Source organism: Python bivittatus, unplaced genomic scaffold (assembly GCF_059951505.1).
Source record: "Python bivittatus isolate LINGU-HERP-01145 unplaced genomic scaffold, Pbiv_v1 ctg000210_np1212, whole genome shotgun sequence".
NCBI lineage: Eukaryota > Metazoa > Chordata > Lepidosauria > Squamata > Pythonidae > Python > Python bivittatus.
Genome location: NW_028277053.1, coordinates 7,169,803 through 7,186,757, shown reverse-complemented (window position 1 = coordinate 7,186,757; position 16,955 = coordinate 7,169,803). Strand labels below are relative to the sequence as shown.

Below are 16,955 nucleotides of genomic sequence, written 5' to 3'. Positions count from 1 at the left end.
CCTGGATGCGATATCCAACTAAAGCAAATAAAGTGGAACTGTTTGCCCTGTGAATTAGAAAGTGTACTTCTGTTGATGCACCTTAAATTGCATTTATATTTTTTGCATTCATATTACACTGACTGTTAGCCGAAAAGGATGAGACACTAGGTCCCTCCAACTAAAATATATAGAAGGGGTGTCAGACACTAACAAATAACTGCTTTGCTATTAAGCCAGATGTTTTCAGTGCCACAAAACCAGAAGTTGCAAACTGGTATTTATGGGCTCAAAGATGGGCTTGGAATGAAAACAAGAATCAATTATTGTTTAATGAGGTATTCATACAAGGAAAAGCTTCTCTCTCTCTTTCTCTCCAGTATATGGATGTAAGAACAAGACTTAGACATATGGTTAACATTTGTCACTCTGGTAGATGACCTATATTGGTATGGATGGAGAGTGGGTACTCCTCCTGGTCCTCCTGAAATTTGGATGTTATTCAATATAATTTACCATGGTATCATTCTGGACAGCCTGCAAAGGGTGGGGTTTGGAGGCACTGTGTTAGGTGTCAGGTCCTTCCTGAGTGGGCAGTAATAGTTGGAGCACATGAAGGGGGAATGGTGAACCCTGTAGTTGCTCCACTGTGGAGTACCGCAGGACTAGCTTTCTCCCTTCGTGTGTGTACTGTATAACATCTACATGAAATCGCTGGAGGAAGTAATCTGTAGGTTTCATTAATATGCTGGTGATGCTGAATTGTGCACTGTCACTCCAGGTTGTGTCAAAGATGCTGTGAAGGTTCTTACCCAGCTTTGGGAGGCTGTGAGGGACTCAATGGAATAAAACATGTTTAATGAAATCCCAGCAAGACACAGATGCTTTTGTAGGTAATTGATCTGGCTTGATTCTGATTCAGAGGCTGGTTCTGGACATAGCTGCAATCTCCCTGAAAGAGCAGGTCTATGATGTCAGGGTCCTCCTGGTGTCATGACTCCTGTGTGAAGAGCATGGCCATGGGGGACCTTTGCAGGCCTTTCTGGACTGGGAAGCTCTTACATGAAGAGTGCTGACCGGTGGTATGGGCTACCTTTATGAACTGTTATTTTTTTGTAAGTCCTATTTGATTGCTCTTTTTATGGGGTTCTGATTTGTTTGTGTGTGTGTGTGTTAATATATTCTTACTGTTTTGTAAACTGCCCAGAATCTCTCATGTTGGTGGGATATAAATTTGTTTGTGTATATGTGTATGTACTGTATGTATGAACGAATGAATGAATAAAATACGGAAAATGGTATTTTGGAATTTTGCCCTGCCACATTTTAATATGTATTCACACTTAGTTCCTTTACCCTACCATCTAGCTTCAGCAGTAATTGGCTGTGGAATTGATAAGCAGGGTGGGGTTTTTTAGCTCATATAAAAGTGATCCGAACTTTCCATTCCAAGGGCAGAACTTCTGATCAGGTTCTTATCTTGCTGGTAACACAGCTAAGTACTTTCTCACAGAATGAAGGCAAGCGACAGCTTCGTTTATAGCACTTAGAGCAAGCAAATTTTGGCTTTTGTCATTGGCCAGGAGGCCAAGAGACCCTGGGAGATTGGCCTGCCATTGCATTCACCTAAAGCAAAGATCAAGGGCTTTCCAGGCAGCTGTGCTAAGGGCTATCCACCAGTCCTTCTGCTGGCATAAACTGTGCTAGTCCTGTTGCTTTTCCCTATCTGCACCTGTAATGGGGCTGGAGAAGGGTGCACCTGTTGCAGGCCAAGCTAAGGAAGGAGACTGGGCGATCCCCCCTAATTAAGCTCCCTTCCCACTTAGAGTAGCGGGTTTAGCCACCTGTCAAGTTGCATAACTAATAGGTTGTGGACACAGAGGGGTGTGGAAGCTAAAGCAGAAGGGAAGCCACAGAGGATCCTGCAATCCCTCACATCTTGTGACCTGCCAGTCAGCCAATTTCTGAACATGTATATGGTGCTCGGAGGAGGAGGAGGAGTATTGGGCGAAGGAGATAATGATCGCAAGCAAGCTCTCTCCCCTCCCACACTAAAAAGGACAGCCATGTGAAATCTCTTGTTGGCATTCCCCCAGCACTGACCTATGTGCAGCTCAGCCAGGTGAAGAGTAAACTCTGTTTTAAACCCAGGTCCAGTAGTCAGCCAAACAGCACTAAAGCCATGTTCCTAAGGGCCTGCCTGAGACCTGAAAGGGCTAGGGAAAGTGCTGGTTGGCCATCTGGAGGGCAGGCCTGGTCTCTCCTGCAGATGAAGCCAAAGGGGCTTTGGAGGGCAGTTTCCACCCGTGGGAGGGGAGGAGGGGAACCCAGTGCAGCCAGGGGAGCAAGCAGATCTCAGCCCCTGATCCTGTCAGCAATTACATCATCAGTGAAGCATGCCAGATTTTATCCTGGCCAAAATTGTGTAGGGAGACTACTTGAAAGCTTAGAGTGATAATACAGCTGGAGCTGTGGCTTTGGAAAGGCAACAGTACAAGGACCTGGCAGAAAAAAGAATTTACCGGGACGTGTCCATGTGAAGGGTAGGGAAAATGAGGAACACCCCTCAGTTCTGAGGGCCAGTTGCCCTGACATGGAAGGAAGCCCTAAGAGCTTTGGGGCTGTGCAAATCCCAATTGTAATTTGTTTTAAGTTCCTTTTGACAGAGTGCAGACCACCCTAGGCCCCTTCACAGCTGAAGGGACATGAAGCCTAAAATAACCTCATGAGAAAAATTCATACAGCTTGGACATCTTAAGCAGCAGCCTTCTACGGTGGAAGCTTTTGTTCTGGGGTACTTAAATATTATTTTGAGGAAGGTTATAAAGATATGCAAATTTCCAGTCCTTATTCAAATTTATTTATTTTTATTTTATTAAACCAATTTATATAGCTGCCCATCTCACCACAGGCAACTTTGGGTGGCATACAACAAAGCTAAAAACAGTAAATAAATACATTAAAAATATAAAAAGCAAAATAAAACAGAGAATAAAAGGATGTTAAAAATAAGAAAGCCACCTCACTAATTCTCCTGTCCCCTGGGGTCCCCAGGCCTGCTGACATAACCAAGTCTTAAGGGACCCCCGGAAGCTCAACAATGACGAGGTCAAGCTCACCTCAGGGGCGAGAAGATTCCACAGCGCAGGCGCCACAGCAGAAAAGGCCCACCGCCTGGGGCCTGCCAAATGTAGCTCCCTAGGCGACAGAACCCATAACATGCCCTCTCTGCTGGATCTGGTGGGACAGGCAGATGAAATCGGGGAGAGGAGGTCCCTCAGATTGCTTCTGTGTTCAGGATTGTTGATTGTTCATGGTATCTTTTTTTCAGGATGCTTAGATACCTCTTTTCCTTGGTTTTCTACTTGAGCTAGAGCCTTCACCAGTGAAGAAGGAAGGGTGTTATTTGTTGTATAAGAAATTAAGCATGGCAGTCTGAAGTTACTGTGGATCCAAACTTCAATTTCTGTCTTGATGTCCAAAATCTGATCCTAGAAGAAAAGGGCTTGATTGTCTTAAGACTGAAATAATTTTTAATATCAGTGGTGCCAGACGTTGGGTACTGAGCCAAATTCAAGGTAGATTATTCTGAGGTACACTCACTTCCTGAAAATGTTGTGCTAATTGTTGAAGTTTTTCAGAGAACAAATACCCCAAGACAAGCCAGAGATAGGAAAATAAAACAAGTCAAAGACTCACCCCCAAACTGGGACATGATAAAGAAAAAAAAGGAAGTTTTGAAGGATACGGAAAAAATAGATAACGAAGCAATGAGAATGAGAGAAATAATTGTTGGTTTCTTGTTGAACTTATTTATTTTTAACCTTTTAAAATCACTTTTCACTTACAAGGACCCAGAGTAGTATACATATATAAGCAGACACATCATAAAGCAACAAAATAAGGGCTATACAAATTGCTCAACTATCAAGCCAAAAGGGAACAGGTCAGCCCGGCGATACCAACTACGTCTCCAGTGCAAGACAGCCTGGCGGAGCTCCTGTCAAGGTGTGAGGTAGCTCCTCCACCCTTCCCTTTGGTCCGCCAATGGCTGGACTCAATCCCATCTGACACTGCCCCATACATGCCCAGAACGGCTGCTTTCTTCAGCTGTTTGGGTTTCTGCAATGAGGAAAGGGGAGGAAAAAAGAAGCCGGGAGCCCTTCCCTAGTTCCATCCGGGAGGACCCAAGAATCAAGGATGGGAATCCCCCCAAGGGAGATCTCCCTGCCCGGATTGCCACTGCTCCGATGGCAACCCGAGCCAATTCATTTCTGGAGCTTTTCCACTCCACTGGGGAGCTCACGGGGGCCTTCCATGTTAGATCCGCACAGTCCGTGGGGGCGGGAGGCCCCGCTCCTCTTCTCAGGGAATCTCTACCGTTTACGTTTGCATGCAAAGCAGACCGAGAAGATGCTGAGTCTGACCGTTTCCCTTTCCTCAGGGGAGGTGGGCCGGCGGGATGGGTAAGGCGACTTTCCCCGATTCAGAAATTGGTGGGTCGCCCGGCCCGCCTTTCCCTCCGCCCCGTAGCTTCGGCTTCTTGTCAGTCGAGTCGGTTCAGGCGCTGGCCTAGGGCTAGCTAGTGGCCAAAGGAAGCGCCGTCAGCTGCCCAGGGCCGGTTGGCCTGAAACGTGGCAGGGCCGCTCCCGACAGCATTTGGCCCTGGGCGTCTCCGAGTCGGGAGGGCGCCCTCGCCAAGGAGTCACGGCGCTAAAGGGGGCTGATTCGGCCGCGGGCTCGCTCCGAGGGTCCTGGGCCTTTCGCTCCGCTGGGGAGGCAGCGCAGCGCAGAGCCGTGAACTTGCGCTGACTGACCGAGCAGTTCGCAGAGCTCGCTCGCTAGCAGGGCGCTCTTCTCCGGTGCCGAGCCAGCCGTTCAGCCGAGAGGTGTGAGCCGGCTTCTCCTGCGCAGAGCTGCCTCCCGCCGATCCCCCTCGTTCCCTCTCCCTCCGACCACTCCCCGCCGAGGTGGGCGCGCAGGAAACGAGGCCCGGGTTGCGGGAGCCTGTTCCTCCCCCTGGGGCTTTGGCGAACTTCTCGCCAGACGGCACGTAGCCGCGCTGCGCCCGGGCGCGAAGCTCTGCCGCCAAACCTCGAGCCATCGTCCGCAGCGCCCTGGAAAGCCGAAGATGGCGCGCCAAGGGGTCCTCCTTTGTGCTGCCGCGCTTTTGGCCGGGGCCGGCTTGGCGTCGTGCGCCCGCGAGGAGAAGGAAGCCGCCGGCGTCGGCGAAGGAGCCGATTCGCGCTCCTCCTGCCTCGGCGCCTTCGATCTCTACTTTGTCTTGGACAAGTGAGTGGCTTCGGCTGGGTGGGCTGGAGATCGGGACGGGAGACGCCACCGCAGCACGGGCGCAAGAGGGGTGCGGGGCCGATCCGGAATGCGCGGTGCGTGTCTTGTTTGTTTGTTTGGGAGCCGCTCTGCGCAGCCGCCTTGCCCTTGAAGGCCGGGGTGATGAAGTTGGGGTTCAGGAGAAAAGGGGGACACCGGTGCAGCACTCGGCTTATCTATTTCTTCCTGAATGGCCTCCTCTGGAAGCAAAGTCCTTTACTTCTTTTCCTGGCTTTTCATTCTTTGGCTACTTCCAGACATTTATCGGCGCTCTTGGGGAGATGTTTTCCAGCTGAGGCAGCGCAACTCTTTGCTGGTGTCCCCGAAGTTCTGCCTCTGGATCAAAAGAACAAAGCCTTTTCTTCCGGAGAGGGAGGGGCTGGGTCTGGGGGTGGAATCTGGCTCTTCCTAGAAGCCAAAGGACGTCTCTGATCGGGTGTCAGCTGGCTGGCCCTGAATGTAGGTTGGGGGGAACTGCAGCCTGAATATTCACTGTGCTGTAATTCCCAGCTGACATTTCCACCAGCAAGCCATTGCTTTATCTGTTCGGACGTGTTGTCATAGAAATGTCTTAAATGATCTTATCAACATTTATCACTGGTTTGTACTCTCTTCTCCACAACATACATTTACTTATTTATTAAATTTATATAGCCGACCATCTCACACTTGTGACTCTGGGCAACACACACAATTAAAATATCCAAAAAAAAAAAAAATTAAAAACAACCATGAAAATACAATAAAGCAGTTAAAATTATAATAAAACAAAAAACATGAGAGAGAGCATTCCGAACTTCCAAACAATATAACCATTTAGTGGGCTCCATACTCCATGGGACCCCCAGGCCCGATGACAAAACCAGTTTTAAGGGCCTTCCAAAACGTCAGTAGGGTTGGGGCTAATCTCACCTTGGGGGCAATGATGTTCCAAAGGGCGGGTGCCGCAGCAGAAAAGGATATCCTCCTGGGTCCCACCAGACTAAGCTCCTTAGCAGACAGGACCCGCAACATGCCCCTCCTGTCAGCCCTGATGGGATGGGTAGATGTGATTGGGGAGAGGTGGTTCCTCTAATAACTCAGCCCCATGCCATGTAGGGCTTTAAAGGTCATAACCAGCACCTAGAATTGGACCTGGAACCCAACTGGCAACCAGTGCAGTTCTAGGAGCACACATAACTGCTGGTGCCGCTGCGTTTTGCCCCAGCTGAAGCTTCCAAATGGTCTTCAAGGGCAGACCTGCGTAGAGTGCGTTATAGTAATCCATTTGGTGACCAGAGCATGAGTGCCCATTCTTAATATTTAACATTATCCTAGACTTTTCAGTTTCCAGTTTTACTTTCAGAATGAGTTGTTCTGAATCTGAATTTTCTAAATTGTTGATATTTTATGTTTGATTGCAGCTGTTCTGTCTTCCAATCCAGACAATTTTGTAAACGCATTCACTACATACGTTAAACAAATATGGAAGCAATTATGTATCTTGCTTCCATCCCTATTCTAAGCCACTTTGTTTCTTCAAATTTAGCTCTTATAGTAGTAGCTTCTTTCTCATTGTTGAAATTCTCAGAAAGATAATTCGTGTTCTGGCATACACATTAACTTAAGTGTGTCCACATTCTTGCCTTGTGGTTAATAAAACAAAGGTAAGCTGCCTTTTTGTATTCTCTTGCTTTCTCATCATGTTATCTGATCTTTTATCAAAATGGTATGTATAGTCCACCTTCCGTTAAGCTCTCAGAACAGAGGTACAGATGTGTACAGTATTATATCATCCCTCCATGTATGAGGTATTACATGACTTCTACAGAAGATACAGATGAAATACTTACTGAACTTTTTAAAGTTGCTGGACAAATGGCTAACGGATCTATGTCAGCAAATATAGATTTCCCTAAAGGATTTCCCTATTTTTTACACAATGTATATAATCTATGGTATTTTCTGTTACATTGAGTACCAGGAAGATAGCATGCATCTGGTTTCATCCTTATTGGGACTCCTCAGACATGGGTTAGCCAGATGTTATTCTATCTGATTTTGTGTCCCTCTGCTTTTTCTGAAACTTGTGTGGTCATTTGGCATTTCTCTCCCCACAAATGGCTCTATTTTTTATGTACGATTTTAAGTAAAAGTTTGCTTGTGTGAGGAATTCATGCAGTATTTCAGTAATTTTTGCATTCTCTGGCATGTCCTACTTTTGGTATAGGCATATACACCAATCTATTCCAATCTCTAGCTTACACTCTCTTGTTCCATATTTGTTGGCATAGATCTGTTAGCATTTGTTAACTGCCATTTGTCCAGCAGCTTTAAAAAGTTCAGTGAGTATTTCATCTGTATCTTATGCTTTCCTGTTTGACACAGTTACCACAGTTACTGTTCCTAATCCAGAAGTTGCACAAATATTCTAGAATTATTGTCAAACCAGTCTCCATGCATAGGAAAGTTAGTCAGGGATGCTACCTAGCTCCCTCCTTGTTCAGGAAAATAAAATATTGCAAGTTCGAAATACATTTTGGCTAACAGTGTGCTGAAGCCATGATTGGTCTCGAGAATAAGTATACTGAGGGAAGTGACAGGGTGAAAATTAAGAGTAAGAAGTCATAGCCCTGAACTAAGAGGTTTGTGGAGCGCCTGACTGAAGTAAAAGAAACATATCAATCTTTGCAGGCATGCTTCAATGCAGGATTGAGGGAAGCCCCCCCGGAAGTTGTTCACAAAGCAGCGCAGCCACCTTGCTTTGAAAAACAAAACACCTGCAGTGCTTTACTTCCTGTGCTCCAGCTGCTGTGAGTCGAAGAGGCTTCTGCACATGCACAAAAGCCTTTTCTGATGTTTCCACTCAGCTACTAGAAGCCTCTTCTTGCAGTTGTGGGAAAACTGCCAGAAAAAGTAAAACTGAGACAGTGATAATTCTGTGAAGGCCAACAGTTGACCTTTATTCACCTAGTCTCCTTCAAGTCAAGCTTGACTCCTTCACAAACATGCCCTTGTAGCTGATTTGGCACCAGGGCAGAAGCGCTTTCCTCCGGGATGTTTTTTCAACTGTTCCATCTAGCGAACAACCCGTATCTCTCCCAGCCAACTAGTAACCAGTCCTCAGCCTGCTTCACTCTGAAGGTCTGACAAGGCTGGCCGGGGTCTGCCTCTTACCAACCTAACTCATTACCATTCACTTTCAGGTCTGGAAGCGTCAAGCACCACTGGACAGAAATTTATTCCTTTGTTGAAAGTCTTGCAGAAAAGTTCATCAGGTGAAGTATAAACACAGTGTCTTGATTTTTACATGAAGAACATCCTAAGAACTCTTGCTGAATCAGACAAAAAGCTTACAAAGCTACTATTTTGGATCACATAGTGACAGAAAGTGGTTGTTATGACATACTGGCCAGTCACACATCTCCACATATCCAAGGCACGAGGGCAATAGGCTTCTTCAGTTGATGTTCCCCAGCAATTCTTATGTAAGGCAAGATGTTTAGATTTGGCATAGGTTACAACTATTAGCCTGCCCTTCATCAATTTGCCTAAATTCCTTTTAAAACTGTTGTTTATAAAAAGCAGTATCTCCACACTGAGCTGTTGAGTGTTTCATTCACAATGCTTTGTTTTTCCTCACAGTCCACAGCTACGTGTGTCTTTCATTGTCTTTTCCTCACGAGGGATCACCATTATGAAGCTAACTGAAGACAGGCAAGTGTTTTCTCTATGAAAGACCCAGGGTCAAAAGCCATACTTGAAATGACACATTTGGCAGTTTCTTAGGGATGAGTAAACTAATTTTGTAGAAAGCATTGGTAGTTTTAAGCACTGCAGTACTTTTTACCTATTTTACTTGAGAAAATTGGGAAATAAAAATATTATTGAAATGTATATACAATTTAATATAACTTTTCTAATTCTTTTACATATCTTGGTCAGATTTATAGAGATAATGGAACAATTACTGAAAACTAAGTGAACTAGATTATGTATTTTACATGTCACTTCAGGAGATCCTGGAGGACAAGAAAATATAAATATATATACATTTTCTAAATAAATCAACGAGTGTCCTTTTGGTACCAATTTTAATTTTATTAGCTATTACATAAGGTTCCCAGGGACGCGGTGGCGCAGCGGCTTAATGACGCTGAAAGTTGCCGGCCAGAAATGGTCGATGCTTCAGCGGTTCGAGTCCAGCCTTCGCGTTAGCAGGGTGAGCTCCTGTTTCCTCCCCATTTTCTGTAAACCCAACAGTTCGAAAACTCACGTGAGTAGATAAATGGGTACTCTCACTCCGGTGGGAGGAAAAATGCTGGCGGCGCCTTGCAAAAAAGGAGTCGGGAGCAGTTGCCAGTAAGCGCGAAAAACCGCGCGCACCCGAAAAGGGCGCGAAGCAACGGAAACCCCGCCTCCTGCGCTCGCCAGCTGGGCTCTGCCCTAGGAAGGAGGCTTTGGCAAACCACTTCCGAAACAATTGCCTTGAAAACTGCAAGGACTCGTCCAAGCAGTCACTGCAGAGTCGGTAACGACTGAGCGTAGATAAAAAAAAAAAAAAGGTTCCCAGGATTTTAGTTCATTCAATCAGGTGCATAGAATACAATACTGAGAGGCATTTTTGGGGTGTTTGGTGCTTACAGGGGTTGAGAAAAGGAAAGGAAAAATAGAAAGAAGCCAAATTGTTGTAGAGGTTGAAGGCAGGATACAAAATTACAACAAGAATTTCAGATTTTCTTATTTTTAGAGGATTGCATGTTGTTCAATCTAGTTGCTTGTCTGGTTAATAATTTATGTAATTGTAGCTTCTTTAGTTTTTCTTTTTTCATGCACATAATTTTCAGTAAACATACATGAAAAACAAAGAGAGAAACAAAGGAATATTTCCTTAGTAGTATCAAAGAAAATCGGAATGCTGGGGAGGTAATTGCAGCCTTTGTGTCCCTGTGCTCATTTGCATATGCCATGGGACAGAAATCAGAGGAAGTATGTTTGGGACTGTGCTGTCTGCTGTTTGCTTTTCAATCTTGTTGTACTGTTTGCATTGTTGCTTTCTTATATAAATATCTTGAGGGCTTGCGACATTATCTGTTGACAAAGTACGAGCTTACAGGCTTATCTTTTTTGCAAGGGAAGTCATCCGCCGTGGTCTTGCCATTCTCCAGAGAGTAGTGCCCGGAGGAGACACATTCATGCATGAAGGCTTCAGAAGGGTAAATGCTTTAATATGTTTTGATTTACAAGTGTGATTTATAAAAACCAAGTGTGGCTTTTCGTGTGGCTTTTCTACTGCATAAAATACTATCTGTGTCCCTGTTGCAGGCAAATGAACAGATTTACCAGGAAAATAATGGAGGTAAGGAAATCTTTATTACCAGCATCTTCAGTTCTTGTTGCACAGACTTGGAATGGGAGATGTTACTTGCTAGCAGACCGTACCATACTTAAATTCTCAAAGCCTGCTAAAGAGAAAAGTGTTATGTTCTGCATTGTTGTGGTTTCATCTGATAAATCCAGCTGTAGAATAATAGCTGGAAAGTTCTAGCCCTTTTCTTTTTTGGCATCTAATTACCTAAGAATAGGAGTAATCAAGCTGGAAAATATTAGCCTATTGTGTATTTTCTAATTTTATATTCTCTGAATTTGTATTTGATGTTTAAGCTCAAGAGAGTTCATTTCATGGGTTTCTGTCTTCAGTTTCAAGAAATATGTGTTTTAAGTTGAATATTTATGTTCAAATAAATAAAAGATAAATGCATTTAAACATTGTAGATTTAAAACAGTCCCAATATTTTTTAAAAAATGTTTGTAATCAAATAATACCAATTTTGTCCAGATTGTTCAAAAGAAACAAGATACATGTACCTTACTTTTCTTTTCCTTTCCAAGGTCAGCTTAATGAATGTGTGCTTCTATGACATGAGTGCTTGGTATTAAGAATCCTGCCAATAGTAATCAGTGTCTTTAATTTCAAGCTACATTGCGAGAATATTTGAAAACAAAATATTGTATTATGAATGTATCTTGCAATATAACAGTTTTTAAAATCATTGCTTAAGCAAGTCCTTTTAGAGCTATTTTCTTAATGTTCTACAACTGAGCTGCCTTGTGGATCATTCAGTAAAGATGTTCATTCTATGAGGACTTACTAAAAAGAGCCAAAGCTCTTCCCCAAATCATGGGATAAGAGCAAACGGCCCAATCCGGCTGCATAGGCCTGATCAGTGGGATGTAGCTCAAGGGCACAGCAATGAAATGAGATGAAATGACACCAGTGAAAGCAGGAGATTCTAAAAGCATTGACGGTTGTCAGTGGCACAACATAATATGCACATAGTAACACTGGGAAACAGCAGTGATGATGTTGGGAAGTTATAGTCTGGATTCTCTATACAATATTTGTTAGAGCGTTGTTAATAAAACATATCCATATTTGTGCTAGATGTTTTGCCATGAGACTGCATACTGTTTTGTTGTATTAGATAGCTCCATGGTTTAGATACTTTTTTTTTTTTTTGTCTGCGCTCAGTCATTGCTGACCCTGCAGTGACTGCTTGGACGAGTCCTTGCAGTTTTCAAGGCAACTGTTCTTCGGAAGTGGTTTGCCAGACCCTCCTTCCTAGGGCAGAGCCCAGCTGGCGAGCGCAGGAGGCGGGGTTTCCGTTGCTTCGCGCCCTTTTCGGGTGCACGCGGTTTTTCGCGCTTACCGGCAACTGCTCCCGACTCCTTTTTTGCAAGGCGCCGCCAGCATTTTTCCTCCCACCGGAGTGAGAGTCCCCATTTATCTACTCACGTAAGTTTTCGAACTGTTGGGTTGACAGGAACTGGGGAGGAAACAGGAGCTCACCCTGTTTAACGCGAAGGCTGGACTCGAACCGCTGAAGCGTCGACCATTTCTGGCCGGCAACTTTCAGCGGTTTAATTCTTGGACTGTATCACCTATATTGTGACTTAGTTTTCATGAATCTAGCTCATTTCACTGAATGATCTCTGCCTGCTTTTTAAAAAATAATCCATGAATTCTCTTTTTTTCATAATTTTTAAAAGATTTTAATTATAATAGTAAAAGCAAATACGAACTAAACTCAGAAAAAGAAGAAGAAATAGAAAGAATAAAAAGTGCAAAGAAAGAAAAAGAAAAAGAAGAAAGTAAGAAAAAGGAAAAGGAAAAGAAAAGAAATATGTAAAGAAGTGACTTGCAATCTTCATCATAAATAAAAAAAAAATTGATAACTCTTTACCCTATATGGTTACAAACAAAAATCTCTTCTTCCCATAACCCATCCCTTATCTATATGCAAATCCATAAAATCAACCTTTCAGCAAAAAGTCTGTAAAGGGTTACCAGAGCTTTATAAAAACATGTCTTATTTTAACCTTGATCAAACAAAACAATGTTATATTCCTTCTTTTTACTTCTGATGATCTTGATCTTTAATTCTGTCAGATATTGTTGTAGGATTTGACCTCTCTTCAATTTTTCTTTTTCCCATTGCAGAAGCTTCTTTGAGGCTTTAGAAAACCTTTTGTAGATCCAGTAAAAAGTCATTATCCAGGTCATTCTCTTGGTTTGTCATTTGTATGTCCACTTTGATTTTCAAAACTTTAATGAGCTTCTTTTGTATATCCAGTAAAAAGTCCTTATTAGGGTCATTTTCTTCATTTGTCATTTGTATTCCACTTTAACTGCCTTCTCTATCTGCTATTCTACACTTTCTAATTCTAGTATTTCTGCATCAGATTTAACTTTTTGGACATAGTCTATCCATAGAAGCAGACATCATTACTGACATTTCTGATATTGTAGCTACTAATATCTAGTCCCATTCTTTGAAAGTCTCCTGAAGTATTTCAAATGTTATAGCATTTTGTGTCATTTGGTAAATCCCCATACTAACCGAAAACCAGAGGCAAATTTACACTTTTTTTTCCTTTCCCTTTTCTGCCTGGAATCTTTAGTCCCCTCTAGTGTCCAATTTCTGAAATCATAAAGTCTCAAATTTCTGTTATGACTTAGATAGACCAAACAATCTGGTTCCCATGAAATACCGTTTCTTCAAAATGTTATTTAGCTTTTTGCTGTTTATTTCCAATTCTATAAATTCTCATAGTTAGTTTTTCTTTTGTTCAAGAAGGAAGGTAAACTCACCAGGTGGCTTTTCAAAGATCTCTAATAGTCTTAGAATAGTAAATAAGCAATTTCCAGAAGTGATTAAAAGGTGAGGTTGGCGAACTCAGGGTCCTTTAAAAGGCTCCACCACAAACGAGCATGATGCCAGTCCCTTCATCTCCTGGCACTCAGACCCGTGTGAGACTGCTGCCCTGCAGTCTCCTCATGAGGAGCAGCCATCCAGAGCACATGTGGGTGATCTCCCGTCCTCTCCTTAACCGGAGAGTTGCCAAAGAACTGGTCTACTCACCGGTTCTTTGTTCTTTGTCATGGCCATCATCTCCATTTTTTCAGAGACGTGTTTAGTTTGCCATGCCTCCCCTGGAAGTCCACCATTACATACATACATTAAATCATAACAGTAATTTCAGGATTCTCTTCAGCCACTGTGTATCAGGAACTGAAATAATTAACATGATATCAGAAATAATAAAATTTAAAATAGTCAACCTTCTAGGGTTGCTGATTGAGATAATATATGTTGTGTGCAATCCACATGCTAACTAGCATAGCAGCTCTGAAATTAAATTTGCTGCTGTGCTGATGATCCCACGGCATTCAAGACTGCAAGTCAGCAAGTAATTTTTTAAAGAATGGACATTCTAGAATGAAAAAGTCTAATGATAAAAGAGGCTTAAATCATTCATATATACCAGCAATCTTAGAAATTATAATTAAAATGCACATCTTCAATTTTAAACTGTGCAAGTAGCAGTACCACATTTATTTATTTTCCTACCTTTCTTTACAGTTTCTGTACATCATGCCAGTCACTAAGACTCTTGGTTTTATTATGCAAAAACATAGAAAGAAAAACATCATATAAATTTTAATATAATAAACAACAGTTGGTTAGCAGTCATATTACTGGAGGCAATATTCCTGGAAGCTTACTTAACAAACAGGAACTTCGCTTTGGTAGGATTTAAGCTGAGGTTGTCTGTCCCCATCCAGATAGGGTTTTGGACATGTTTTTAAGGATCTATTATTATACCCAGCAGTGTTCCTTAAACTTTTTTCTCTCAGGACCCCTTCCCACTTTTAAAAATTATGGGGGACCCCAAAAGAACTTTTGTTTGTATGGGTTATATTTATTGACATTTACCATATTAAAAATTAAAATCTATGCATTTGCTGCCATTACTGTTTCTCATGATACTTTGATGGGTTTTAAATATTGTATTACTTTTCAACATAGACTGGCAAATAATTTTGATTTTGCGGACCCCTAGAGGATCTTGAAGGACCCCCAGGGGTCCTCAGACCATGCTTGGAGAAACGCTGCCCTACAGTAATGAAGCAGCATCCCTGGAATCCCTGTGGGGTCTGTTTCCTGAGTGGCCTACCTTGCAGGGCTGTTGCTTAGTCGTTAAGTCGTGTCCGACTCTTTGTGACCCCATGAACCATATTGCGCCAGGCCTTCCTGTCCTTCACTGCCTCCCTGAGTTTGCTCAGTTTCATGCTCATTGCTTCAGTGATGCTATCTAACCATCTCATCCTCTGCCGTCCTCTTCTCCTTTTGCCTTCAGTCTTTCCCAGCATCAGGGTCTTTTCCAACCTTGCAGGGCTATAAAACTTAACTACCATGGACTTGGGTTAACTGAGACTCCTCTTCCTTTGCAGGATTGGAGCAATATAACACTTGGAAAATCCACATATATGGCTGCATATATGTCAGCAACCTAAATTTCATATGATTGGGGGACTAGACTAAATTGGAAAAAATTACAATGAAGGTTTTCAATCTTAGAATTTAACATATTAACCACCCCAAACTCAAGTAATTCTAATTGCTAATTTTGCAGGACTCCAGACAGCGAGTGTGATCATAGCCCTTACTGATGGAGAGCTGCAAGAGGCTCAGTTTTATTATGCAGAGAAAGAAGTAAGTCCTTTCTGAATATACACCAGTGCCCATCTACCTGACTCAGCTAAAATATATAAGATTTCTAACACTGTTTCTCATCTAGGCTGACAGAGCAAGAATGCTTGGAGCAATTGTCTATTGTATTGGGGTGAAAGACTTCAATGAAACTCAGGTAATTTTGATTTTTTTTTCTTTTTAGTACCAGTAGAGGTCCATTACTTTTAAAGGTTTAAATTATTACTGTTCAAAGAACTGAAAATCAAGAAATGTAGTAATAAAATGACTCAAATTGGATCAAAGGGCTAAGAAAATGTCATCAGCACAGATGATGGAGAAGCCTCTTTTGCCAGCAGCTGTACATCTGAACTCCAATGGAAAATGGCCTTTTGGAAAGATCCTCTTTGGGCAAGGAAACCAGGGGTTTTCCATTGGTCTGGTCCCAAGCCATGAAGGCCTTTAAAGTTCCAAACTGTTACCTCAGAAGCTGGCCAGAAGCTAACTGTTTTTAAAGAGATCCATAATAATGTACTCCTTCTATTATATATGCACTCAGCACCTATGCTTAGCAGGCTCTTGTTCTTTTTCTTTGTGGCTCTTTTGTTTGAGTCCATATGCTTACTAGGAATTACTTTACCTCATTCAGGTGATACAACATGGGTATGACTGTGGTAGTAGGGTTTGTGCTACTCCTGGAAGGAAGGGTGTGCAAACGTGACGGCAAAGGTAGACCATCTGCCTGCTTTCTGGCTCAGGGGGCAAGAGTTACTACCACTTGCAACCATGGGGCTGCTGATGGAACTCTAAGAGCATCGCTGTTTTGCAAAAGGCTCATAGCACCTTTGCTTAGGAGAAATAGAACATGCTAGCAAATAGTTTGAGGAGAACTGGGGTGTATTGGTGTGCCCCTGCTTATGTGCCAGCTCCAGACCTGGGACCCTCCTTTTTTGCAACATGCTGTTGTTCTGATTTAGATCTACTTTGCATTTTATGTATATATTTTATCTTCAATATAACCAGGAACCACAAATAATATAAATAAATATAAGCCCTTTACATACAACTTTTCTGGAATGAAATTCAGTTGTTTGGGTGTTGGCTTGGAAGTTAAAGAATCATAGTGTTGGAAGGGACTTTTAAAGGTCCCTTCCAACTCTATGATTCTTTAACTTCCAAGCCAACATAGATACCACCTTCTACAAATACAGAAAACCTACCCAAATTCAATTTTTACTTTCAGCTTATCTTAGTCTATTTTGTTTTATTACCTTAGATCTTTTACAGTATTAGTTTTGGGTCTCCCTGGCCTTGCCTCTGCAATACTGTATTGGGAATTTTTCTTTTGTACTAAATAATTACAAATTGTTATAGTGATAACAATGTGAAATACAGTAAGCCTTCAAAGAGTTCTCTATACATACCAGCCTATTTATTATTTAAGAAATGTGTATATCATTTAAAGGGGATACTTCTGAATTGCCCTGGTCTTTATTCTTCATCAGATTCTACTTCAGATGAGTATTTCTATTATCTCTTTGTGTTGGACGAGATTACTGTGTTCACGCATTATATTAAGCCATGGTTTGTTTTAACCAAGATTTGCTGAACAAGCCAGAAGCAAACCTGCCT

General features: G+C 42.5%; 1 protein-coding gene across 1 annotated transcript in view; it reads left to right on the top strand.

Moving 5' to 3' along the window:
• The first annotated feature begins 4,795 nt into the window (after positions 1 to 4,795).
• Positions 4,796 to 16,955, top strand: part of ANTXRL (ANTXR like) — a 50,207-nt gene continuing 38,047 nt past the window's right edge. The window contains exons 1-7 of the mRNA XM_088139387.1: positions 4,796 to 5,271; positions 8,496 to 8,567; positions 8,935 to 9,006; positions 10,424 to 10,505; positions 10,615 to 10,648; positions 15,268 to 15,347; positions 15,433 to 15,501. Coding sequence (XP_087995513.1) covers positions 5,111 to 5,271; positions 8,496 to 8,567; positions 8,935 to 9,006; positions 10,424 to 10,505; positions 10,615 to 10,648; positions 15,268 to 15,347; positions 15,433 to 15,501 — 570 coding nt within the window. The 5' untranslated portion in view covers positions 4,796 to 5,110. The remainder of the gene's footprint in view (positions 5,272 to 8,495; positions 8,568 to 8,934; positions 9,007 to 10,423; positions 10,506 to 10,614; positions 10,649 to 15,267; positions 15,348 to 15,432; positions 15,502 to 16,955) is intronic.